Below are 27,517 nucleotides of genomic sequence, written 5' to 3'. Positions count from 1 at the left end.
AGACCCTTGAACTCTACCCTGGAGCCCCACGTTACCAACCCATCCTCTACAGGAAAAGAGAAAACATGTACTGGTATTAAACAGACATTGTGTTGCAGGATCTCAGTCAGTCAGCATTCACACTTCATCTCATACCTCACAACAATCCCATTCTGCAAATAAAGCCATTTAGGCCAGTTGCTTGTATAAAGTCAAGTGACTAAAAATAGACTCAAACTATAGTTGGACTAGAAATGATTCTGACAAAGCACCTCTGAAAAATGTCAAGCCCTTACCAAAAACCCAAACCCACCACAATCGAGTCAATTCTGACTCACAGCAACACCGTAGGACAGAGAAGAGCTGCCTTATAGGGTTTTCCACGGCTGTAAACCTTTACAGAAACAGACTGTCTCACCTTTTTCCCATTGAGCAGCTGGTGGGTTATAACTGTCAACCTTTTAGTTAGCAGCCACTGTGATTAGTTGGGGAATTTTAGAGGAAATCTATACTGATATTATTACAAATTATCAACGTGTCTATTAAACAATTTTGTTTGGCAAATCAAGTTAAAGCTGAAATGTAATATTTTATAGCATTTCATCTAGCATCACAAATAATAATAATAAGCTAAATCAAAGAAAAATGGTAAGCATAAAAGCTTCCCACTCTTTCACAAACCAGAAAATACCCTCCTAATTTCATACTACTTTATTTCTGTCTCCATTTCCCAAGTCTGTCACACACAGTTCTTAGTATCCTTCTAAGATACTTCTAAGATGTATACTTCTAAGATGGAACACTTTTAAAGTAATTTTGCAAATATGTGAGACATCAAGGGCATATTTTATTAAGTCTATGTAAGTTTCTTATCCAACTAAGTATTACTAGTTCTATTTTCCTAGAAGGGCTCAAGCTACAATGATCTAGCCCCTAAGCTTCATTTTCAAACAAACGTGTAACTGCCAGAAAACTGAAAGCAGACTTTCTAAAAGTAGCAACAAATCTTCAATAATTCACCTATCTCTTTTCTATTTCTTAGTTATATATGATACTTTGTGAATTATTTTTAACAAAATGCCAGTCTATCAGAGAATTTTAATTACACAGATCTGGATTTGAATCCTTGTCTAGTCTTCAGCATTTGTGTCATCTTTAAGTAATTACTATGCACCACCTTAGGCCTCCAGGTTTCATATTATCAGTGGCAATTCATAAGACTCAAAAAAAAAATACTTGTAGAGTGCTGCACACAGTGTCAGATATTATGCATACAATTTAATTTTATGTTTACTTTTCCCTTAGCATATTTACAGAAGGTTTTTCCTGCAATATTATTTTCAGTTAGTTTTGGATGAATCTTAAAATAAAGAAGGACTTGATCCAGAGATGGATTTTATCTTTCTTTGGAAGAAATCAAAATCATCTCCATTTAAGGACACACAAGCAGCTCCAGCTGCACATTTTAGTTACCCATAAAAAAGTGAAGCAGGATAAGGTAAGCCTTCTGCGAGCATAAAATAATTTTAAATTAAAAAACCTTTTTTTCATAGATCTTTATAGTTATGACTTATGTGAGTAACCCAACAGTATATAAAAAAATAAATAATGAAAATAAAGTCAAAAGAGAAATTCCCAGCTTCAGCTGCTATTTTTCAGAGCTGTTTTAAAATATCCTCTAAGAATTAAATACAGATTTTTCTTATAATTGCTAATTTCATAATAAATAGCCACTCCAAAATTACATTAAGAAATTTAAGAATTAGAATTGCAGGTGTAATAATTTAAGTAAATCCAATATAAAAAACTGAAAATTAGATTAAGAGAAAACAGGAGAATGAAAATCCTGGCTTTTCCTAAGGATTCTCTTCTCAGTTCTACTATAAGCTAAACTGTTCTATCAAGTTCAAAATATCATTCCATTTACTAAAATTTCATCTGCATACTAATGTTCAGGAAAACAACTGCTATATTAAATGACGCATATCCTTTTAGAAATACTACAGAACAAATTTCCAACACACACATCCAATGTCAGTAAAGCCTCATTAACTGGGATGCACTCATAGGAAATCTGTGATTATTTCATTTTTGTACCAGAAAGTTACACTTGATACTTACGTCAGTTTACTTAAAAATTTACTAAACTTTTATGGTAATTTAATGTAGCTGTTAAAAATCATCTTAAATACTTAAATTTATAAATTGTAACTTTTCCAGGAGTAATACGTACCAGTTTAAGTTTCATGTAATGAAATTTCCTGTTTTGTTTTGACTGGGAATTACTCTTTAGAAATACAGTGAAAGCTGTGAGAACAAAACTCAACAGGACTGCCTTATTTTTTCAGGTCTCACAAAGTTTTTCGCCTTTGACAGAGTGCAATCATCACTTTTCTGTTGCTCTCTATTTAGCGGAGAATATTTTAGTTTTCCTTCTCTGACAGGTTTCTTCCGCTTTATACCAGTTCTGGCTTTTACAGGTTTTACTGCATATCATTAAAGCCCAAACAGAGGAAAACACAAATAAGTTAATTGTATTTATTAGTTCTACTTTATCTATAATAAAGATAAAAGTTAATTTTTTTAAACCAAAAGCAGTTAGTAGCCTGATTTTCTTAAACACACTCCCTCTCTTCCATACACACACAGGTATGAGAAACAAGAATAACACAGAAAAAAAGGTATAAAATTTGATTCTGTGAAAATGTTTAATTACTATCTTACCATTATAAAGCTAATAGTATAAAGCTGCAGTATTACTTTTAAAGCTGCAGTAAGAAATCAATGAAAATTCTGTCAAGTCAGTATTGTTATTCTGTCTCTTAATATTCCTATTACTATGCCCATTTTAACTCTTCAATATTATCACCATCAGACATTTTACAATATACAATTATCTCTAAGCCTGAAGATGAATCCTTAAAGAAAGCTTTCTGAACACCACCTCAAACTGATTTGTCTCCCATATACTCTTTTAAATTAAAAAGGAAAAAAAAAAAAAAAAAGGAAGAACACAAAGTGTTAATGACTTTTCCATGTCTAAAGTAAGAAATGAAGTTCTGAAGAGTTTGGTGGCTATAAACTATGGCTAACCAATCATAACTTCAGAATTCCTGTGTGACATCATAAGACCTCCCTAGAACACTTTTTCTCCTCCATCTACTTCAATTGTTCCCATAAACCTGGTAACAGAGTCAGAAAACTTTCTAGCTGACCACACACAAGATTTCATATAACTCACAATAGAGAGTACCATCAAGGCAACCAAGGTAAGAAGTAGTTTTACTGATTTGAGTAACTCTTACTTTCTAAATTCAAACTTACTAAGCTTTTAAAAAAGTTAAACATATTTTGTAAATTTTAGTTCAAAATCAGATAATAAAGGTATGATATGACAAAAAGTTTAATTTCTAAATAAATTTGCATCCATTCAGTAACAGAAAGAATGAGTATAAAGGACTTAAACTTTGGAATCTGGCTCATGTTCATCTTTGATCCTGATTATTGTTTTGTCAGTTCAATTTAACTTCTACTGTTGCTTTTCAATGTGAACTTTTGCCAACATAAAAATCTTCCCATTATGCTTCCATATTTGGTGGTGGTGGTAGTTTAATTTCTCCATGTAAAAACAATGGCTGTACTTTGTTATTTGTTACTCTGCTGAGAAACAGAGCAGCACTGGGGTGTCTATTTACATCTGCAATACTATGGCAGCCGTGTGACTGCACACTGGCATGCCTATTCCATTAGGACACGATGATTCCTGACAGTGAATATATACAGTGGATACAATGAAGCTTTAGAACATACAATGGAAGCTACTTTTAAAACACTCTTGAAGATTTTTTCTCTATATAAAGTCCAGGCAACTTTTAACAAACACTTTAAAAATCTAAGCTTTTAATAAATACAGTTACTTGTAAATTCAATACCATATTGCACCAACTAAGTATAGAAACTTTAATAAAACACTTGTCAAAAACATACATAAAAATTTTTCCAGAATTACAAAATAATAATTCAATTATTTTAAAATAGAGAGCAGTTATTTTGGTAGTACAAATGCTCCTGAATATTTCATTTGAACCAATTTGATTAAGTACATGTTTATATTCTGCCAATCAATGGATATAGTTTGTCCACTGTTGGTCAGTGTTCCTCAGTTTTCCTCCTGCATTTAAAAGAAAGAAAAAAAATGCATAGGAATGGAAGTGCTGTAGTAATTATGATGATTTCTGTTTGAATTCTACTCTTTGTTACAATCCTCAATTTAATGTATATATAAAATGTTTATTCATTCTTAAACCTCTACCAGTAATCACATAAAGACTATGACACAGATTTTATGTCATTTTTATTTTCAAATATGTGCAAAACTAAAATTTACCTCTAGAATTCTAAGTTCCTGTAAGTGTTAACTACACTGCTCACTACAGGTAAAAACTTCAGAAATCCGTAAACAGCTTTGCTTAATACATGCAAAAATACTTCTAATTTTTTCAAATACTGAGGCACCCCAATTGCCTCTCATTATCTTTGTATGTATGTTTTCCTTTGATACTACATAAGTCACTCAATACATATTTTATGTGCACATCTATATCCATTTCATTCAAGTATCAAATTATATTCTCACATTTCAAATGAGGTGTCACAAGTTCTTTTATTATACCAAAACTTATCACATATTGCTCCAAAAAGTAGACAATTTCTAGAAAGAGCAGAAATTCTCTGTGAAAGTTATCCTTAGCTAAGTAGAGCCCAGGTTAATAGAAATTCCATAGCTATAGCGACTGCTCAAATTTCAAATATAGTATCCTACTGCCAGATTACACAGCCAATTAGTTCACTACTATCATTACTAGGTGAAACTTAAGTATTACCTTTGATTACAAAGACACGTGGTATAAAACCAAGTGCTAATTTTAAAAAAATTACGAAGTGGAAAAAAATGTGAAAGATGTTTAAATTGTGAAAAATTAAGTTTTAAAACTCTGTGAAAGAGCTAGAGTACCTGCTTTAGGAGTCTAGTTACTATTATTCCCAAACACCCAAATATCAAATATACTTTTTTACCAACATTTTAGTAAACATAAAGGAGATGAGTATTCCAGAAACAAATTGAATTTGGTTAAATATTTTATACATATTGTTTCTTAATCTCATTAAGTAATTAGCAACAAGAGGAGAGTATCTGTATAAAGACTTCAGAAAAAGAATTTAAATGTTTCTAATGTAAAGGTTAGATTGTCACTCTAAATTAGTGTTGTTTCGTTTTTTCTACCAATCCTAGACATGAGCATCAATTAAAACTTCCTTCATTATTCTTGAAGGGCAATTTTCTAAATGCATTAGTATATACAAATATCTGGTTTTCTCCTCTCAACACCTTATATATTGATTACTGTACCTCTATTTTAAAAGGAAAGAAATGCAAAAATGGAATTGCCCAAGGTCACGGGCCTGGGAAATGAGGGAGCATTGGTTGGAGCCCATGCTTTATAACTCTAAACCACATGATCATTCCCTATACTTAACTACACAGCTTAAAAATAAATTATGACATAGGTAAAGTAAACAGTGAAACTTCAAATACAGTACTGGTAATTTAAAAGGCAAATCTAGAAAATGTAAACTTCTATTTTTATTTAAAACCATTTCATTTCATTTTAAATTAATTTACGTATCAGGCATTATGCCCTTGATAGCCTAAATAATACTCTCCTGATTTCTTTAGTAATTAAACAATATACCCTGGAAGGCAAAACTCAAAATAACTGTACAAACTTTCAAAAACAAAAATGCACAGCCATAATCAATCAAAACAAATTTTCCTTGCATTTGTTTCACTGTCAAAATACTCAGGCCTTTGATCCATTTGGCTGCCTTGATAACTGGAATCAAGCTTAATTCCACTTCAAAACTTTTCACAAAATCCACACTTGAGTACTTTTCTTCAATCAATATTAAATGCTTCGCTTATCTCAATTTCATTTCTGACTCCCTCATTCTACCATCTAAATACCCAATCACTTTGTTCTGAGGTGCTTGAACAGAGAAATCTTGCTTTGTAATTCATGCTATGAAAACCATTAACTTACACCTAAACTGTGAATTAACACAGTGATGATCTTTTTGGAGTTTTTTGATCAGATAGACAAAGGAGTAAACCTAAAAGAAATCAAAGGAAATACCTATGTAAATTAAAGTGACCTGAATCAGGTAAGAGGCAGTGTCTTTCCCAGAAATGGTGTGTCCACGTTCTAACCTTACCTAATTGTAAAGCATGCATTACAAACATACACATGAAAATGAACACAGAGTGCACACCTCCGCCCTGTATACTCATAGTCAACTGAGGACCTCTAGTGCTCTTCAAACTGTATTCCACTTTCAGAGCTTTCAAACCAAAAAAAAAAGTTGACCAATTCACTCATATTATTGGGATCATATTTATTAAATGACATTCTTTTTTCTGAAACTTTCCTCCAATACTCCTCCCCCACGGTTTTTCTCATTAAAAAAAAAAAAAAAAGTTGAAGTCCAATACCCACGAGTTAAGAAGTATATCTTAAAAGCAAATAAATTACTTTTTAAATTATTGATTCAGTATTTAACAAAATAAAAAGATAATGAAAAACAAGCATGGAGACAAAATAGCAAGAGCAATGTGCCAGTTCAGAGAGGAAATATTTTTGTATTGTTTTTTAATGAATTCTCCTCACCCCAAAACTTTAAGGTGAGGGAAACGCTTCATTATGAGATCAATTTAGCAGTAAAGAATGTGTGGTTACAAAATTCTTTTAATAACCAAGCAGCAGCAGCTTAAAGATGCTTTCAAGTAGCCAGTCTGGACCAAAAAAGCTCTGGAATGCTGCTTCCATAGAGCAATTCCAAACAGAATCTCCAATTTTAGTACTGAGCAATCTCAAAAAGGAAATGAGTCTACCAGAGTGAACTTTAGATGCCAGCAGACTGATGATAAACCTAATGATGAACTTGCCTGATTTAATTCAACAAGTTAAAAAAAAAAAAAATTCATACACAATTACTTCCAGCTTATCTGTAGAAATGACAGAGAATAGCAGGCAAAATATAAAACCCCCAAAATAATACTAATACAGATGAATTCTGTTTATTCAAAGTCAATCTACAGAGAATTATAATCTTTTGAATCAATTAAATGGGGGGAGGGGAAACAATCTAAAATACATCTGTCAGACTGTGGTCTACAACACACATAACTTTAATTTACTAGCCAAATATGCCCAGATTTACTAAAAGAAGAAACAAGTAAAGAAGAATAAAGGAGAGAAAAAAGGAAGAGAAGCAAAATTCTGAATTCCACAAATATAGGTAAGGAATCTCAAGAATTTCAGATTTCAGCAGAATACATCAAAAACTGAAGTTCAGAGAGTTCTGCAAACACTGAAAGTGCTTGAATAGTAGGTGGCCCTACTGCTCAGCATACAGAACACCATTAGGGTACCAGTGTGTAGCAAGTCACAGAACAGGCCACCAAAGGCTTCTCAAAGTCTGACATTCCTTTGGCACAGGATGCATCTGATTTTATCTTGAAGAAATAAGATTCACTGAAGACAAAGTGAGGAGTTCTACAGAACTTGATGTAGTGCCTTCAATTCAAAATGTCACCTAGTATAAAAACTAAAAAAAAACCAAACTCACTGCAATCGAGTCGTTTCTGACTCATAGCGAGCCCCACCAGCTTTCTGAGACTGTACATCTTTACGGAAGTAAATTGCCCTGTCTTCCTTCTCGAGCAGCTTGAACCCCTGACCTTCCAGTTAGCAGTCAAGTGCCTTATGCACTACACAACCAGAGCTCCTCAAAACCAAACTCACTGGCATAGAGTGGACTCACAGCACCCCCCTTTGAGTTTCCAAGGTGGTGAATCTTTACAGAAGTAGACTGCCCAGTCTTCCCTCCACAGGTATTTCTTTTTTGTTCTTTTTTTTCCATTGTGATTTGGGTGAAACTTCACAGAGCAAATTCATTTTCCAAACAATAATTAATACACATTTTGTTTCATGGCCTGACTACAATCCTTATAATGTAACATCTCCCTTCCCACTTTCTCCCTGTGGTTACCACCTTCTCCCTGTGTCCTTCTTTCCTATGCATTCCTGCTCTCTGAGCTATCACCCTGTGCAAATACTGCCCTTCTGATCTCCCATGATGGACTGTTCTAAGAGTGTACCTACATGGTGTAAATGTTCACCTAATACACCTGTCTATTATTAGTACATGATATTTCTTGAAGGAGAAGAGTTGTCTGTGATTTGTTTCTTTCCTTTCTCCATTCAAAAAAAAAAAAAAAAAAATACTTGTGAAGTTGATTTTTTTAGTTCCTAATTTCATCTTTGAGCAAGAAAGGAAAAGAGGACAACCAAAGGTGTTACAAATCCTATAAAAAGAATAGTAAGGAATTAGCTATATTCTTCCCATCCCTCCAAAATTAGGATAATCTTGGATCCCACAAATACAGAAGACACTGTGTAAGGTTCTTTTCTGCCTTTGTAGCTCAAAAGACAGGGGATTTGGTATTTCTACCATCAAATTCCAATACAGCATCTTCCATATTTTTGTATTTGAATTGTAGGGCCTGGATGATTATGTAAATTAATCTTTATAGTATCCTTATTCCTCTTGTCCCAAAATACCTAACTCACACAGATTGTCATCTTTTTAAAAAATAATAATAATAATGTCAATTTCACTCTCTATGGCTGTTCAAGCCAATGCAAAACTAGGACTTTCCACAAAATTATCTACCTATGATTCTTCTAAAAGAATGCTCTTAAAATGTCAGATACAATTAAACAAAATTTAATTTTCTAGGGTTTCTATCAAATATTACTATGCTCACCAGCTTGGATCTAAGAAACAGGGGAAAAAATACTTCACTAGTTCTAAAGTCATAATGTAATTGCCAATGCAGAGAAAAGAATGACAAGCACCTGAAAATAATGCCATAAATTATGATGCAGTGCAGGTCACAGAGAACTCCCAAAACAGGACTGTGCCATTCCCATACACAGGTTTTCAATTCTCAACATATGACAGGATATTCTACATCTATGGATGAAATCTGATTTAATTATTACCATACAGACTTGGGATGTTCAGCCAAGTTAGGACTCAACACATTACAGATTCTACCACTATAAAGTAAAGACTAAACTCACTGCCGTTGAGTTGAATCCAACTCATAGCAACTCCTCCTTGGGTTTCCGAGGCAGTATCACTATGGAAGTAGATTGCCCAACCTTCCTTCCCAGGGGTGGCTGGTGGGTTTGAACCACCAATCTTCTGGTTAGCAGTCAAATGCCTTAGGCACACCACCAGAGCTCCCTTAAAGTAAAACCAAACCAAACTCACTGCCGTAGAATCATATCCGACTCATAGCAACCCCTCCTTGGGTTTACGAGGCAGTATTACTACGGAAGTAGATTGCCCAACCTTCCTTCCGAGGAAAGGCCAGTGAGTTTGAACCACCGGCCTTCTGGTTAGCAGTCAAATACCTTAGGTACTACGCTACCAGAGCTCCTATAAAGAGCTTCTTAAAATAAATTGGGTCCAATAAAGTGAATGTGTACAATTAACATCTCAAGGTGTAATGCACAACTGTTTTCTGTTTTAACATAAAATTATTTTTAAAAATACTACAAATCACTTTAAAATTATGATATACTTCGAAGTTTGACAAACAGTAGTATTATACTTCCAAGAGCACACAGCTCATCTCTTTAGGGCACACTTCTTTGCATCGCTCAAACACCATATACTCATTTGTACAAAGCTTAGTTAAATATTCAGGTTAATGTTGTATTAAGTAGGAAACCATAAATTTAGGTAAATTCTCTAAGGCTCATTTTCTTCTTCTGTGATAGAGATTTGAGGAGAGTAATAGAGTTTATCTGTTCAGCTACCAAATTCTATTATTGTAATTGGTTAATCTAGCAAACACAGCACTGTCTTTGATCATTAATAATATTCAAAAAAATTTAAAGCAATCATAAAAATCTCTTACTAAAATTTACTGATTCATTCAAATGACACCAATTATGCACTAGATACTAAGGTACACAATGAAGATGTGGTTCCTTATACTCATACCTAAAAGTCTGTTAGGGACACAAAAGGGGATGGGAAGCATCCCAGACGGTCAGAACAACATGTGCAAAGGACAGAATCATAAAAGGAGAGGAAGTATTTATGGAAAGGTGACATGTTTCATGTGACTGAAGTACCACTCATCAGCATCAGGATAGGAATGAGTTCTGTATATGCTTCATGACTAACTTCCTGGCCAGCCTCCTCTTTTTCCACAGTTAGCTGAATAAGTTGTATTCAAATAATTTTGTCTTTTAATTTAGACCATTTAAGTCCTGAAATGTCATAAAAATATAAGTTCAAGCAGGAATTACCTGCTTACGCTAATGCTTATTCCTTAACCATACCCCATTCCTCACTCACCAACATGGTTAGGCTCCAAAGATCAGCTCATTATGCAAAAATTGGTGTTACGTGAAAATGGAAGATGACTAAACCATTACCTAACTGCAAATTACATCATTACATAATTGCCAAATTACTGAGAATCATGACCCAGTCAAGTGAACACATAATCTTAACCGTCACAGCCAGCATTATTCTCATCTCACACCTCAGTTAGTGCCAGATGTATATTGTTAATGTGCAAGACAGTCAGCTCATAGATTTTTCACTATTGCTGTAAATGTGAAATGCTGGATAATGAGATAGTCAATAAATGAGGAGTAGATGTATTGTTACGTATCCTTATATAAAGCTACCAGTTAAATACATTTAAGAAAGAATCTTCCCACAATTCCTCAAAAGTACATATTCATGATATAATAAGTAATTATAAGCAGAAGTAACTTAAAAGGTATTAATTTCTTAAACAAAAAAAGACTCTTATTTTTCATAGTACTGTAGCTGAAAAATTCAAACAGAAGTAATTAAATTAGAGATACATACCAAGTTTAAGCTGCCATTTTCTGAATAGAAAGTGTTATAAACAAATAATTGTCTTCATGATGTCAAAAGTAGGCTTGCAAACACCCACTTGTGTTGGACAATGAAGAATATACGCTAGAGAAAACTGGATGTTACCAATTCCTTAAGAGACTAAGTTTGATTTAAGTTGGTTGTTTGGAACTCCTTACTCCAGACCAATACTATGAAGGTTAGAATCTCAAGCTAAATGAAAACATAGTCTAGATGTAACAAAATGTAATACAGCCAAGATGAAGCACTAAACCTACAGAATGTAATCACCATACAGAACATGGATTCTCTGTTAAACTAAATACCAAGTATGAATTGGTCCTGCCTGATCTGTATCTTCCCTTGATTCATCCTTTCAGTGTTCTTCTCTGCTCTCTTCAGCATTAGTCTAACTCAGGAACAGGGCTGACAGGTTGAGATGGACGTTAGTGTGAGATATAGAGACATAGAGACTAGGGAGAAAATGAAGTAGCAGCATCTGGCAGCTGAAGTTAGGTAACAGTATCTTGAGAAACAATGCTATACTGCCAAATGGTGACAGATATTACCTCTCAGCGATTAATGACAGTTAATTTTATTCCATTTTTTATTTTTCTAATTTTAAAACTCATGTAAGTTTTCACTGACAATAAAATAAATGTGACTGACAATAAAACATCCCCAAATGTTTAATAGTCATTATGCTTGAGCAGTTAGTTTACAGTTATTTTTAATCGACATTTAACTTTTCTATAAAGACATAGCAGGTGTTTTGTTTTGTTTAATAATTAACAAGGCTTAGGCCCCACAGACAGCAACAACTTATGAGAACTCTGAAAGAAGGCAAAACAGAAACCACGGATCTTATATATAGGTCACTTTCAAGTAGGAACAGTCTGGCAGACAGTGAGAGGATGATAATTTTATTACTATGCCTTCTGAGCTTGACAGTCTTCAACTTAGTATCAAGAGTTGTTAATACGTCATTCAAAGAAAAACATTCTATCAAGTTATTAAATCATAAACAGGAAACACAAATAACTTAAATCTGTATTTCTAGTAAACACTTCTGATTTTAACTTTGATTTTGGATCAAAATCAACATCCTGGAGAATAACTTATATGTATTTCCTTTCATGCAATTTGCTCTAGAGCTTCTCATATGCTTAATGTTCACATTAATTACCTTCTCAAATAAACAGTCTTAATGAAACTAAGGGAACAGACCAAAACAAGCTGCACTCTAAACCAGTACTTTTAGTCAACTGGAAGAGACAGGGTAATGACTAAAGTTACTACACTCCATTACCAGAGAAATGGCACTGTCATGGTACACAATCCCCTCAAAAAAAAAAAAAAAACCGTGAAAGAGATAGTCAGACCCACACATATATACGCAGAATACAGACGCATTTGATGTTATGAATACGTATCATTTTGAGGAAGATGAATTAACAAAAAATTGTGTTCTACCTGTTGAGATTATAGGTTACACAAAGGATCTTCATTGGTTTACTATTTTTATATTCCAGGCTACCAAAAAGAAGAAGTGATCTCACATTTGACTGCCAGCTTTTTGTTCTTTCTCTTGACCGTTTGAACTTCAGACTTCTGCCTTCCAGTGTCATGGAGAAAGTCCAATATCTCACTCGCTCTGCTATAAGAAGAGCTTCAACCATTGAAGTGCCTCAACAAGCACGTCAAAAGCTCCAGAACCTATTCATCAATTTCTGTCTCATCTTAATATGCCTCTTGCTGATCTGCATCATTGTGATGCTTCTCTGAAGCTCTGCTGCAACCTCCCGCTCTACAATTTACCACATCAGCATGAAATCCGTCATCCCATGAAGAGGGGAAAACAATACTGTTTGACAGACCACTCCCTGCATAGAAGAATTTCTTTGTGAAAATTCAAGATTCAGACCAAAACAAATTATCAGCAAATTTCTTCACCTCCTGGACCCCAAAACATGATCAGTGTTTTACTTTCAAAAACTAACTTTAAAATGACTATAATATAAGTGTGTATCATGTAACTGCTCATTTCCTTGCCATAACTTATAAGTTTCTATCCCAAATATTTTCTCAGGATAGAGTAGGTATTTAGTTTTAAAACTGCACTGCTACCAAGTCTGCTTCAGATATTAAACCATTGGCTTCCCTGTTTGGGTTACATATAAATAGCATTGTACTATAAAAACTTCTCTGATAGTTAGTATTGTTTATATCTTCACCAAGGCACGTTCTAAAACAAGATTCCATTCTAAAACAAACTATTTTTTATCTATACCACCATTACTTTTTTTTAAAATTTATAAGAATCTAGAAAGAAAAATACCATATTCTTACATAAATAAAATTCCTCTTAAATTTGTTTTTCAAAGAATTACAGAATTCTAATACATGTAGGCAAACCATAAACCTGTTTTGTCTAGGACATTATGATCAACAAATTAAAATTGGTAGTTGATTTAATATCTGACAGTGTGATCAGCCATAATTACTGATATGTTAAGAGAATAGAGTTTAAGCTTAATTAAAGACACTGTAGTTGATTATCTGAGCTATAATATATAACCTGCCATACTGTATCTTAGAAATCATGAAATCTTAGAATTCAGAGTGATTTTATAGATTTTGTCTTCTATTCCAACCTGACACCTGCTATAGAAAGAGAACAGAAGATTTCCAATGACAGAAAAATCTAATACTTCAAGCATCCCCCACAAAAAAGTTGGAATTATCCCTCCAGATATTAATTCTTTGATTACATTTTGAAATTATCTTTTTGTCCCAGCTACTGTTATAATATGGAGCCCTGTCAGCACAGTGGTTAAGCACTCAGCTGCTAACTGAAAGGTGAGCAGTTCGAACCTACCAGCCATTCCGTAGGAGAAAGTTGTGGCAGTCTGCTCCATAAAGATTTATAGCCTTGAAAACCCTATGGGGCAGTTCTACTCTGTTTTATAGGGTCACTATGAATTGGAATCAATTCAACAGCAAGGGTTTGGTTTTGGTTATTGTTTATAATAAGACATAGCTTTTTTTCCTAATATATCAACCAGATGGTAAACACCTACTATTTTGTAGACCACTCTATTAAGCTAATTTATAGATCCAGCAATGCTAATCTACAATTATTTTCTTGCCAGGTACTTTTTCAATTTCCCCTCTCACCATTTTAAAGTATATTCCAACAACTCATATGATAGGCATTTAATAAAATTGTCTTGGGAAATATATATTCACCAAATTTAAGCAGTTCACTCAGTTTAAAATTAAGACTAAAACTGTTTTACCCCTGTACTACATAATCCAACAATCTTTAACTTCAGTTCAATAATTGTTACTAATACAGAAATTATTAAAAGAGTAGAGAATGTATACTGTGCCATGTGGTTTTCTGAATTCCCTGAAGTCAAGAACATATTAAAGATGGGAAATGCAGTGGTTTGGGCTCACTGACAGGAGAAACAGAGGGAAAAGTTTTTGTTGTGTGGATCTTTTTTAGCAAAGCCTCACCTGCTGGTTGAAGATCCCCTAATAAAAATTGGAAAGTTTGTAAACAATATAGTTCAGTAATTCACCTCACAAGTCTCAACAATTATCCATACAAATAGTAACTAAATTCTGTAATAGCTGTACTAATCTTAAAAATAAGTGGGACATTTGAAATAAATTGGATTTCTTTTTACTACATCAACGTCAAACTATTAACTGCGAAGTTATGAGTTTTCCTCAGTATACTAAAATAAACTTTTGTTTTTATATTTCATTCTGCCTTTGATAGAAATTATAACCTTATATTTTAAAGAATACAGAATACTATTATTCATATTACAATACAGAACAAAAACCCATTCTTTAAATGCAATGTATTAATTCTGTTTATCATGATGTATAAAGAATAAGATATCATCAAGTGTATTTAAATAACGTTAACTACCAAATGCTCAAATAATTTCTACTTCAGAATAAATTCTAATCTTAATTTACAGAGCATTAAGAATTTTTAAATGTTTAATGTTGTCTTTCATATTTTACTTAAAAATATTTGTTTAATGCAAATAATCTGTTGCCCATATGAAAATTAATGTTCTTGAACACAATGAAATGGTTCTGTAATACATTCATATTGTCAATATGACTATATACCAATCTAAAATATAAGTAATTTTTATTTTATAGGGTTTTTCAGGAGACTTTTGCCAAATAAAATAAAATCAAGATTACTTAGTACAGCCACAAGAGGGCAGAACTACACAAAATATTTAATTTGTTACTGACTAGCAATGACTTGACGGCTGGCGGTTCAAACCCACCAGTCACTCCTGGAAGGAAGATTGGGCAATCCTACTTCCATAGTGATACTGCCTCGGAAACCCAAGGAGAGGTCGCTATGAGTCGGGTTTGACTCAATGGCACATAAACAAACAACAACAACAGCAATGACTTGGGAGCTCTGGTAGCACAGTGCCTAAGGCACTTGAGTGCTAACCAGAAGGCTAGCGATTCAAACCCACCACCCAATCCTCGGAAGGAAGGTTGGGCAATCTAATTCCATAATGATACCGCCTCAGAAACCCAAGGAGGGGTGTCACTACGAGTTGGGTCCGACTCAACGGCACATAACAGCACGAAGCTATGACTTATCCTTGAATATTTTGAGTTTTCTGGCAACGTGAGAGAATAATAAGTATTCCACAAAGATCTATTCTACTACATAAACGCACACTTGGAAACATCCAGAAATTGCATGCAAATACTAAGCAGGAAAGTTGACAGAAAGCTATAAAGATGAAAAAAAGTGAAACACTTTCTTACTCTTTTATTCAAATGCATAGACAAAAATCAATTACATGCTTTTCAGCTCCTATTGAATGTGTCATGATGTCATATACTATCTATTGAGAGTGTCATAGTGCCCTGTATTTCAAGGTACAGCTGGAAGATTATCTCAAACAATAAAAAAATTAAAGACAAAGTACAAAAACAAGTAAAGCAAACTGCTGCTTTTCAGAGGATGTAACAGGATATCTAAAATACTCCCAAGTTAGAGGTAAAACTTTTTCATTCTTATTTCATGTTAGATAAAAATCCAGTCATTTAAGTCATTGTATCAAACTTTTGATTTAATTTTTTTATTTACATAAGAAAAAATTTCTAGTAAAATATGCTAAAATTATTAGGTGTCAAGCCCCTCCATGATTTAAAGGCACAAAGTTATATCTTCCTCTTTTTAATGACTGTAATTCGATCTTAGAAACATCCTAAGGAGAAAAGTATGAGAAAAGAGGATAAACAACTATGTCAACAGAGTGACCACTTTTCCACTCCTATCTGGGAGCTCCATTGTAGACTAATAGGAATCCAATAGGTACTGTTGTGTGTAGAAATGCACAACCCCTACACATTAAATAAAGGAATGCATGGAAGACATGCAGAGGAATATTTTGCTGTGTTTTGTTCTTCTCTTCCGTCACAGTCCTTATTATACAGTCAGATAGTATGTCAGAGGTAGGAGGGAGAAGCAGCTCAGTGGTGGAGGCTGCACATGGAAGCCTATAAACTTGACTAAGTGAAGAATCGATGGCTTCATGCACAAAGGAAACACTTCAAAGTATACTACCTTAACACTAGCTAATTTAGCAGGGAACATGGAAATCAAGGGATGTCATTCACTTAAGACTGTGGGGCTGGGTCAATAATCTTGGACTGACTCTTAAAAGAAGCAAAACTTCCCTGTTACAATAATAACCTCTTGAGGGAGAAAAGAGGAAGGGAACTATGAGAATCAAATGGATAAAACATGTAAGAGCTACAGAGTTTTGTGAGGATCTACAGTGTTATTAGATCCAGACTTGCAGCAGAATTCCTTTCTTGGTTGTAAAAAAGCTGCTTTTCATGGTGAGAGTTTAGCAGCTGTATTTGAAAATAACACACATTATCAGAACTCATCAGATGGGCTTGTACTTACTAAGACTCTTCCTTTTATAAAAATTAGACTAAAAGGAAGTGAATGTTTTAAAGAGACTTTTAAGGAACAGCTTTGATGAAACATCTTAAAGTAAAGATAGTAACTTGGAAGCTCCAAGGAAAAGATACTCAATAATTTTTTCTGTAGTAGTCCAAGAGGGGAATTAGAAAGGAAGCGGTCATTTAAAGATTGCAACTAACTGGTTTTAACTGGTTTCATCTTCTATTCCAAAACTAACAGCTCTATAAAGAGACCAATCCAAATAAGGCTAATTAAGGAGAGCTTTTCATGTACATTTCATCCCTTAGGAGCCTTCTTCCTCTACTACACACTGGGAAGAAGTTTTAAAAAAAACTTTTGCTCCAGAACATACCCCCAAGCTCCCTCCCCTACTCCCTGGTATTGCTTTAAGGTTGGGGAAAACCTTCATCATACCAAGCAGAATGAAGAGGAGTACTCAAATTAGCACTTACTTCTTTAAATGTGCCCAGTTTTGTGGGTTACCTTTCTCTCTCTCATACCTACTTCAGGTTACAGTAGAATACTGAGACACAATGGCAGCTTTAAGTCTGTTTAAAGACACCAACTGAAGAAAAAAACTGCCTGATCTCTGTTCTTCTATAATCACAAGCATTTGAGAATTAAAGTGGGATGTTGTTGTGTTGTTATGTGCCCTGAGTCAGACCCAACTCATAGCGACCCCTCCTTGGGTTTCCCAGGCAGTATCACTACAGAAGTAGATTGCCCAACCTTCCTTCCGAGGAGTGGCTGGTGGGTTTGAATGCCAGCCTTCTGGTCAGCAGTTAAGTGCCTTAGGCACTATGCTACCAGAGCTCTTTAAAATGGGATAGCATTTGGAAAATTGTTTTCTATCTTTCAGTCGCTTAAATGGATAGCTCACAAATAAGTATGATTAAATCGCCCATTTCTGATCTGTAGAGAGACATCATAATGATGATTCTGTTTCCACGTGGTTTAAATAGACATAATAAAGATTTCAAGAACTGCGCCCAAAGTAAGAACAGAGAAGGTCTGAGGGATGTAAGGGTTCTCCTATGAATGTAGCACTTTAGGTTGTATGTGCGTGCAGGGGTTGCACTCAGATTCAAGAGCTTCCTACCCAGGGGATCTCCTTGTCCTTTCATAGACTATGTATCTCTTTAAACGTTTATTATTATTTTTTGACATTATGAATATTGACTTTCACATTTTTACTCTAGTGAAATTTTGTAAGTTTTGACAGAATGTTTCAGAAATCCTGTTAGTAATAGTGGCAGGATTTATTCAAGTTTCTATAGATACTTAGTTTCCTAGTTAAAATAAAGTTAGCTTGAAAAAACTAACATTTCTAGATCAAGAAATTTACACCTTCATGTGTTAGTGCCTAGGCCCACTGGAAGCAATATACTTTTCTTTATATTTGTTTTTCATTTTTAAATGATTAACCAAAAAAATCTTGACCTAATTAAATTTTAAATAAGGACATCTGTTTCATTCAGAAACAGCAACCATTACCAAAGCTTTACAAATGACTTTAGTTCTACCTTCTCATTTTATGGATGAAGAAACTGAGCCAGAGAAATTAAAAAACAGATTTTAGATCTGATAGGACCAGAAATAACACTTAAGACCTTACACTCTCAACATAATATTCTTTCTATTACACCATGACAGTGTCTTTGTTTCTGTTTTCAGTTTCTTTAGAATGAATGGTTTTGATTACCTTTATACCCTTTTAATAAATGAGAAAAGAAATTAAGACCAAGTTAGGTACAAGATTAAAAGTTTTTCATGTTTAATTAATCTCACGTTTTGTAAGTTTTTTATTAACTCAGTATTTTTCAAGTCTATAACATCTATGTTTATTAAGTTGGAGAAGAAAGGGAAAGCAAAAACAAAACACATTGTGATAGGCTCGGAGCTCTGGTAGCATAGTGCCTAAGGCATCTGACTGCTAACCAGAAGGCTGGTGGTTCAAACCCACCAGCCACTCTTCGAAAAGAAGATGGGGGAATCTACTTCAGTAAGGAGGGGTCGCTACGAGTCAGGTCCCACTGACAGCAGTGAGGTTTTGTGTGTGTGTGTGTGTGTGATGATACACTTACTGCCAAGTGTGATGTTACTGCAATTTGTTGTACTCAGAATATCCACTAGAGGGAAGCAAACACTAGATCTTGAGCCTTACCTGCATTGGTGTGTCACTTCCTTGTCGAAACTCTTCAATTGACTGTTGTTGCCAAGGAACTAAATTGTAAGAGTCCTCTGTAGCTCGACATTCCAAAGGATTTGTCCGCAACTGCTCTGTAAGCCACATTTGAGTCCTCACAGAAGGCTGGATGGGAACCCCACCTACTGCCTGTTGACCAAGTACTAAATATTTTGGAGGTTCAAAAGCCTCTGAGCTTGTCATAATGGGCTTGCTTTCAGGTAAGGCACTATATGTCATGTCTAAGGCCTGTCTCCTAAGAGAGGAGGGAAAGGCTCTAAAGTCCTCTTTGCTACAGCTTTCAAATTTATATTTACAGTCCAGAGTTGATGACCGTTTTTTATTTATTTCCTTCTCATCTAGTTTAAGCATCTCCATACTATCATGTAAGCAGCTAGGCCCAATTGTCCTGAGTTGTGACGTTAAAGCCTTGCTCCTCCCTGTCTTTTCCAGACCATCCTGGGACTCTTCTGTGTGTACGATGCCACTCTGGCTGCAGTTATCAGGGGCAGTGAGTTTGGATAAAGATGACCATTTCCGGAGGGGACGGAAGTCCTTCATGTCTAGTGAAGAGTCCTGCTCCTCCCCACTGCGATTTCCCATTGTTTGCATGAGGCTTGTGCTCCATTTTGAGCCATCTGATGTCAATGATTCCCTATGTCGGGAAGCTGAACAGCGGGAGTTAGACGGCATCACATGGGCAGTAGGAAGGGTCACCAATGATCGACTAGGCTTAAATGATAACGTGCCACTTGAGGTTGAATGATCTGGAAAGAGAAAAGATTGTCAAATTAGTTACAGTTAATGGGGAAGAAAAGAATGAATGATTATGGGGTCAAATGCCAAAATAAAAATCTTAACATAGTATTCCAGCACAAGTTTTTCAGAGGTACTTTCTCAAAATGGGTGATTTTTTTTAATTATTATCATTAGTGCTTTAAATTTATCTGAAACAACTCAAACATTTTCAAACATTATTTTCCAAATACGGATACCCAAAAAAGCACATGCCCACTATTATCTATTTACAGACTTTAAAAAAAAAATGCCTAGAAAAAGTGGTTTATATTTATCATGACTTTAAGAGAAAAAATGCACTTCCTGCTCAAAAAGTCTTACTTATAATCCAGCCTTGATGGCTCAAATACATATCCATCAGAAAATGGCTATTTTTCAATGTCTTACCTGAACTGTTGAAATCAGTATGCCAATTCTGAGTATTTTAGCACCTCACCAAATACTAATTCAAATCAGAAATACAAATAAAAGAGTTCCTGCAGTAATGGAGGATTATGGGGAAGGGTTCTAGTAACATATTTATGAAAACAGACTGGATCCTACATTCCCAGCCTCAGTTAATGACACCACCTAATAAAACATCAATATGAAGCTATAACTCTTGGAGTCTATTTTAATTCTTAGGTTTATTTCTCTGCACATTCATTAAATCATCAAGTTATTAATTTTACTTCCAAAATTACTGTAAAGCATCTATTATTATCTTAGGTCAGGTAATCTTATTATTCTACAGACAACAGCAGTTTTAGTAAGTTCTATGGACACTCTGGTAGCATAGGGCCCAAGGCATTTGACTGCTAACCAGAAGGCTGGTGGTTCAAATTCACCAGCCACTGCTCAGAAGGAAGGTTGGGCAATCTACTTCCATAGAGATACCACCTCAGAAGCCCAAGGAGGGGTCACTATGAGTAGGAAATGACTCGACAGCAATGAGTTTGGTGTTTTTTTATGGAAGCTCAAAGGATAAATAAGGGTCTCTTGACTGCTAACCAGAAGGCTGGCGGTTCAAACCCACCAGCCACTCCTTGGAAGGGAGGTTGGGAAATCCTACTTCCGTAGTGATACTGCCTGGGAAACCCAAGGAGGGGTCGCTATGAGTCGGGGCCGACTTGACGGCAAATAACAACAACAACAACAACAACATATTCAATGAACTTACCAACAAGTAGCAAATTATCATCAAGTGCACCACATTAAAATCAAAGATTATAATTTTATTATCAGGGAATATCTATAAAGGCCACAGCAATTTGAAGTTGGGGGAGAGAGGAGCTAGATGGTGAATGATGAAAGATTAATTTTCACATTTTATTCTATATCGCTTCCATATTGTTTAACTCTCATGCAAGAATATATTTAAATATTACTTGTGTGCTTTTAACACTGTTTTTTTTAAAAGAAATCTTCATAAAACCATAAGAAAATTCAGAAAATAGTCAAGCAGATCAATTTTTTTAAATAGAATTTCAGTTGGTGGTTTCTTAGAATTTACTTATCTAGAGATAAAAAGGGAAAAACATTACAAATGAAGGAATATGGGCAAAAGTATTATAGTGGATATTCATCATATTCATGACTACCTACAGCTTCTGTATAACCTTTTTGTATTCAGGAAAATTCCCACATTATGAATTCAGCCTCCCAAAATAAATTTCAGATCTCAAGTTCCCAACATACTCTGCAATTATGATGTAGAAGCATTTGTACAAGATTTCAGTTTGGAAGTGAATTACATGAGAAAATGAGCTGTATGCAGAGTATCTTTTATTGGCTGGTTAGACAACAGCAGGGGTATCTGCTTCCCACAACAGCAGCAGCAGCAGCAACCCCTTGAAGGCTGGGAACTCACATTCCTGGCCCCAAAGTGGCAGCAGTAGTGTAGCACTGGTGGTTTCCTCTACTGCTTGGTGGACAGTGACAGTCCTCTGATGTGATTTAAGGCATGTTACCTGGAAGTTTAACCTAAAGTCTGCTTCTCTAGCCCTCCTCAAATAGCCTTATATTTCTCATCAGCATAATCAGCCAGTCAGCTTCCTCTCCTGCCTAAGGAACTTGAGTGATCTACGCATGAAGCCAGGAGAATATGGCTCCAAAAGAAAACAAATTATTCCATTTATCTGCAACATGAAGTAACTATCAAGAAAAGCTGTCCAAGGTGATTCTTGAAAGGTAAGATTAAGCAGAGTTGTACAGATCTTCAACTGCCCTATTAAAGAAAGAGCTTTGCCTTCATTCAGCAAGAAATGTACTATCACTGAAAGCATTCACCCAAAGGAATGAGTGGCATGATCAATACTCAAAATGATTATTCTGGTAGCAGTGTTGAGGATGGATTAAAGCAGAATGATTAGCAGTAGGAAGACAGATTAAGAGACTATCTGATAATCAGTAGAACAAGGTAACAGAGAAGGAATACACTGTTAAGGGTCAGTTCTAAATAGAAATACGATAATATCTCCAAAAGTCTATGGAGAATACCTACGGGAATATTTGTATTAAACCCTAGCCTTTTAGAATATCTGCTGCAAGAGACCTCTTCAAAGTGTTAAAGAGCAAAGATGTCACTTTGAAGACTAAGGTAAGCCTGACACAAGCCATGTTATTTTTTCAGAAGCCTCATAAGCATGTGAGAGCTAAACAATGAATAAGAAAGATTACAGAAGAATGGATGCATTTGAATTATTATTGGCAAAGAATACTGAACCTACAATGGACTACCAGAACAAATCTGTCTTGGAAGTACAGTGGTATGCTCCTTAGAAGCGAGAATAGCTAGACATACTTTGGTCACGTTGTCAGAAGGACCAGTCCCTGGAGAAGGATACAAGCTAGGTAAAGTGGAAGAAGGTCAGAGAAAAAGGGGAAGACCTCAACAAGACAGACTGACACAGTGGCTGTGATGATGGGCTCAAGCATGGCAACGATTCTGAGGATGGCACAGTACCACCAGCTGCATTTCATTCTCCTGTAAATAGGGGTCACTAGGAGTCAGAACCAACTCAAGGCACCTAACAAAAACAACATGCTAATTTTAAAAACAAAAAAACAACTTCCTACCAATTTGAAATTTGTGTTTTCACATTTAAAAGTTGAAGGAAAAAAATATAGTGTAGAGATTAAGACTAATAGTTTTGAAATCAGCCTTTCCTGATTCAACTCCTGGCTCTACCACTTTGTAGCTAGCTATATGGTAGTATAGTGGCTAAAGCACTTGACTGCTAACCAGAAGGCTGGCGGTTCAAACCCACCAGCCACTCCTCGGAAGGAAGGTTGGGCAATCCTACTTCCGTAGTGATACTGCCTCGGAAACCCAAGGAGGGGTCGCTATGAGTCGGGGCCGACTCGATGGCACATAACAACAACAACAACATATGTGCCCAAACAAGTTATACAATCTCCTTGCATCGAGTTACCTCATCCATGAAGCAGAGATGCAACAGTGATGATTAAATGAATATACATGAAGACTCAGAAGGCTATCTGGCACAAATCAAACTGTTAATTATTACTATACCATTATAAAAGCAAACAGTAAAAGTTAACTATCCATACATACAAAGAGCTCTGACAAGTCAATAAAAAGAGAAATCACCTAATTTTAAAACAAGCAAAGAACCTCAATAAACAAATTACTGAACAAGAAAGGAAATAAAGGCTACATTTTTTTTAAAAGAAGATGCTAAACTCACTAATAGTGTAAGGACAAAAAAAAAGTTTTCATTTAATATATACATATATATATATCATATTCACAAAATAATTAAAAGCTGCTGATATTCTACAATAATGTAAAGATGCTGTTATAACCTTTAGAAAAAGAGGGGCAGTCTGTATATATTTTAAACATAATTACAAGTATGTGAGTATATGTATCCATGTGCGTATGTGTCTGCAGAGGCAAACACACTGACGAGCACAGGAAGAATCTAGAAGAATACATCCCAAACTATTATTGTTAATAAACAAAGGCAACCCCTGCATAGTGAAAAGAAAGGGAAAGGAGAGACACTTATACACTGTACTGTATGCAACTTTTTTCTTATCAAAAAACAAAATTTTACATTTTGGCCAAACTTCTGAAAAAGTTTTTTTGTTGTTTTATGACCTCAAGAGTTTGAAATACCTCAAATAAAAAGCACTGTTATTAACCAAAAAAAAAAAAAAACACTGCCATTGAGTCAATTCCAATTTACAGTGACCCCCGTAAAGTTTCCAAGGCTGTAAATCTTTACAGAAGCCAACTGTCTCTCATCCTCTTCCCATGGCTAGTGGGTTTGAACCACCAACCTTCTGGTTAACAGCAAATATCTTACCCACTGTGCCACCAGAACTCCTTACTATTACTAAGGTATGAATAATATATCATGTGACTGTCTCAATTTCCAGGAGCTATGGTAGCATAGTGCCTACAGCATTTGACTGCTAACCAGAAGGCTGAGGGTTCGCACCCACCAGCCACTCCTCGAAGGAAGGTTGGGCAATCTACTTCCACAGAGATACTGCCTCAGAAACCCAAGAAGGAGGGGTCACTATGAGTCAGGACCGGTTCAATGGCTGTGAGTTTGGGTTTTGTTTTTTGTGGGGTTTTTTTTTGGTGCACTTTCGATGTCACAGCTGAAACCCCTGAGACCTTATTATCAGTCTTGGCTGCTACTTACATCTGATGATGTGCTACTTTCATGCCTACCTTTGCTAGCCTAATAGTTCCCCATTGTATAGAAAGATAACAACTGGTGATAAAAAGCAATTTCATATCAGACTAGTGTTTACTACACCAGAAAGCAATTGGCATATATTGTTTGTAGAATATTACACTGCACATAGAATTTACTCCTAGAAGTCACTTGTTTGAAGTTCTCAAACTTTAGCATGCAAAAAAAAAAAGTTAATCTGCACTTTGGAGTCCTACTCCAGGAGACTCTGATTCAGCAAGAATACAGAGAGTTTGGGTAATGTTACTTTTACATATGTGACTTTGTTGTTCCATTCACTACAACGTCATTCCATCTGGGTCTGATCTCAGTTCTGAAGCCTTCAAGCTTAAATATCCCAAAATACAACCATCACTAGCACCTGAGTTCTAGTGTAGAGTTCATTTATTGTGACAGTCAAAATTCATTACTATCAAAACTAAGGATCAAAACTTAGTCTATACACACACATGAACAGACATAATGAATTACTGAACAAGGAATTAAATTTTTGACAGTATCTGATTATTTAAAAAAAAAAAAAAACTCCATATATCTTGATCAGAGATGACTTTGGAAATGTTAATTTTAACAATTTTACCACTTCTAAAATGTTATTTTATCTAACTAAACAGTTAATTAGATGTAGATACATGCAATTCCTAATGTGCTTTTTTAAGTTAGCTAATGGTAGCCACAAATCCCATATGCAACTTTATCACAATGGCATCTAGCTCACATCCAAGTTACAAAAGTGAAATCTGAAACCAAAGGAGGATAGGCCTTTGAAACACCAGAGGACAGGGTTTTACAGCAGTCACAGAGGACTTAGAAGAGCTAATGTTTTCAGATGGATTCAGCTTAAGGGTAGAATATAAGAGAAGGACACCATACTTCTGTAACCTGCTACAGCAGTCAATTACTATTTTCTCTAACAATATATGGACAAATGGATTTTATATACTGTTATACATAGGGACAGTCTCTCCCTCTACTATATCCTCCCAACTATAATAAAAAGATATCAACTTCATAAAAGATCATACCCTCCAGAAATGTAACTATAAATCAATTCTTTACAGTTAAAAAAAAGTAATCAGGAAAGTATATTACCATATATCAAATATTCCCAGGAAACAACTCATCCTAACAGACATATATACAACATTCACTCAACAACAGCACACTGTACATTCTTCTCCAGTGCACATGGTTAATTCTCCACATAGGCCCTAAGTCAGATCACAAAACAAGTCTCAATAAAAGACTGAAATAATATAAAGTATCTCTGACCACAATGTATTTAAACTAGAAATCAAAAACAAGGAAAACTGGAAATTATACAAACAAGGAAATGAAAACAACACACCATTAAACGTCAATGAGTCAAGGAAGATATCAAAAGAGAAATAAGACACTAATGCAAATGAAAGCGCAACATGCCAACAGTTACTGGATGCAGTAACAGCAGCCCTCAGAGAAAATTTTACAGCTGTGAGAACAACATTTAAAAAGATCTCAAATCAATAATCAAACTTCACACGTTGAGGACCTAGAGAAAGAAGAGCAAACTAAACCAAAATTTGCAGAAGAAAGAAAATAACAAAGATCACAGTAGAGATAAATGAAAAAGAAAAGAGAATCAATGGAACCAGAAGTTGCTTCTTTAAAAGATCAATAAAATCAACAAACCTTTAGACCAACAAATAAGTAAACATGCAAGTAACTAAAATCAGACAAGAAAATGGGACTAATACAATCAACCCTACAGAAATAAAAAGAATTATAAAAGAATACTATAAGCAAACTGTACACCAAGATAACCTACATAAAATGGATAAATTCCTAATAATACACATAACACTCAATTCTGTTCCAAAGCAAAAAAACCAAATCTGTTGCCAACAAGTCAATTCCAACTTAAACCAACTCTATAGGACAGAGCAGAACTGCCCCACAGGTTTTCCAAGGCAGCAATATTTACAGAAGCAGACTGCCACATCTTTTTTCCCATGGAGCAGCTAGTAGGTTTGACTGTTGACCTTTCAGTTAGCAACTGAGCACTTAATCAGTGTGTCACCAGGAAGAATAGAAATATTATAAAACTGATAGTGGTAATGGTTGTATATCTCTAAGAATATACTAAAAAACATTACACACTTTAAATGGGTGAACTGCATAATATATAAATTTCAATGAAGCTATTTTTTAAAAGAATAGGTAGAGAATATAACTTAAAACTAGAATAGAAGGAAAACAGAATGGAAAAAAAAGCCAATCAAAAGAAGACAAGAAATATGTAATACTGAGAAAAGCTGCATAGAAAGCATACAATGTGATGATAAATGATCATCACAGTAAATGAAAATCCAGTCAAAAGACAAGAACTGTCAAAATAATTTTTTCAACCTAACAAATTATTTTAAAAGACACAGCTAAAATATTAAGCCCTATTTTGGCATTCTGGTACTTGCAGAGTTGGAAAGACTACAAGAATCATACAAAAATAACTGCCAAGGACATTAGAGCTGTACCTCAGATATCAATATCACAAAATATGCTTTTCTGAACTGCTTGTTTTTGTTCTTTCTAGCTTATGAATAGTGAGAAACCTCTACTTGTCTACCTATAGTTAAATGTGGGCTTATCTTTTAGCAATTGCTGTATGCCGCTGAGTCACTCTCAAGTGACCCTATATGACAGCGTAGAACAGTCCCATAGGGTTTTCAGGCTGTGATCTTTACAGTAGCACATCACCAGGCCTTTTCTTCCCCAGAGCCACTGGTGGATTCAAATCTCTGACTTTCTGATCAGCAGCTGAGTGCTTAACCACTG

The 27,517-nt window shown here is 35.0% G+C and overlaps 1 protein-coding gene across 1 annotated transcript in view; it reads right to left on the bottom strand.

Moving 5' to 3' along the window:
- The window catches only part of CEP85L (centrosomal protein 85 like), a 217,553-nt gene that overhangs the window by 109,501 nt on the left and 80,535 nt on the right, over positions 1-27,517 (bottom strand). The window contains exon 3 of the mRNA XM_007954193.2: positions 19,173-19,960. Within this exon, the coding sequence (XP_007952384.1) occupies positions 19,173-19,960 (788 nt within the window). The remainder of the gene's footprint in view (positions 1-19,172; positions 19,961-27,517) is intronic.

This window comes from Orycteropus afer, unplaced genomic scaffold (assembly GCF_000298275.1).
Source record: "Orycteropus afer afer isolate SDZICR_OR568_19922 unplaced genomic scaffold, OryAfe1.0 scaffold00441, whole genome shotgun sequence".
NCBI classification, from domain to species: domain Eukaryota; kingdom Metazoa; phylum Chordata; class Mammalia; order Tubulidentata; family Orycteropodidae; genus Orycteropus; species Orycteropus afer.
The sequence above is the reverse complement of the archived record's forward strand: the minus strand, read 5'-3'. Positions and strand labels throughout refer to the sequence as shown.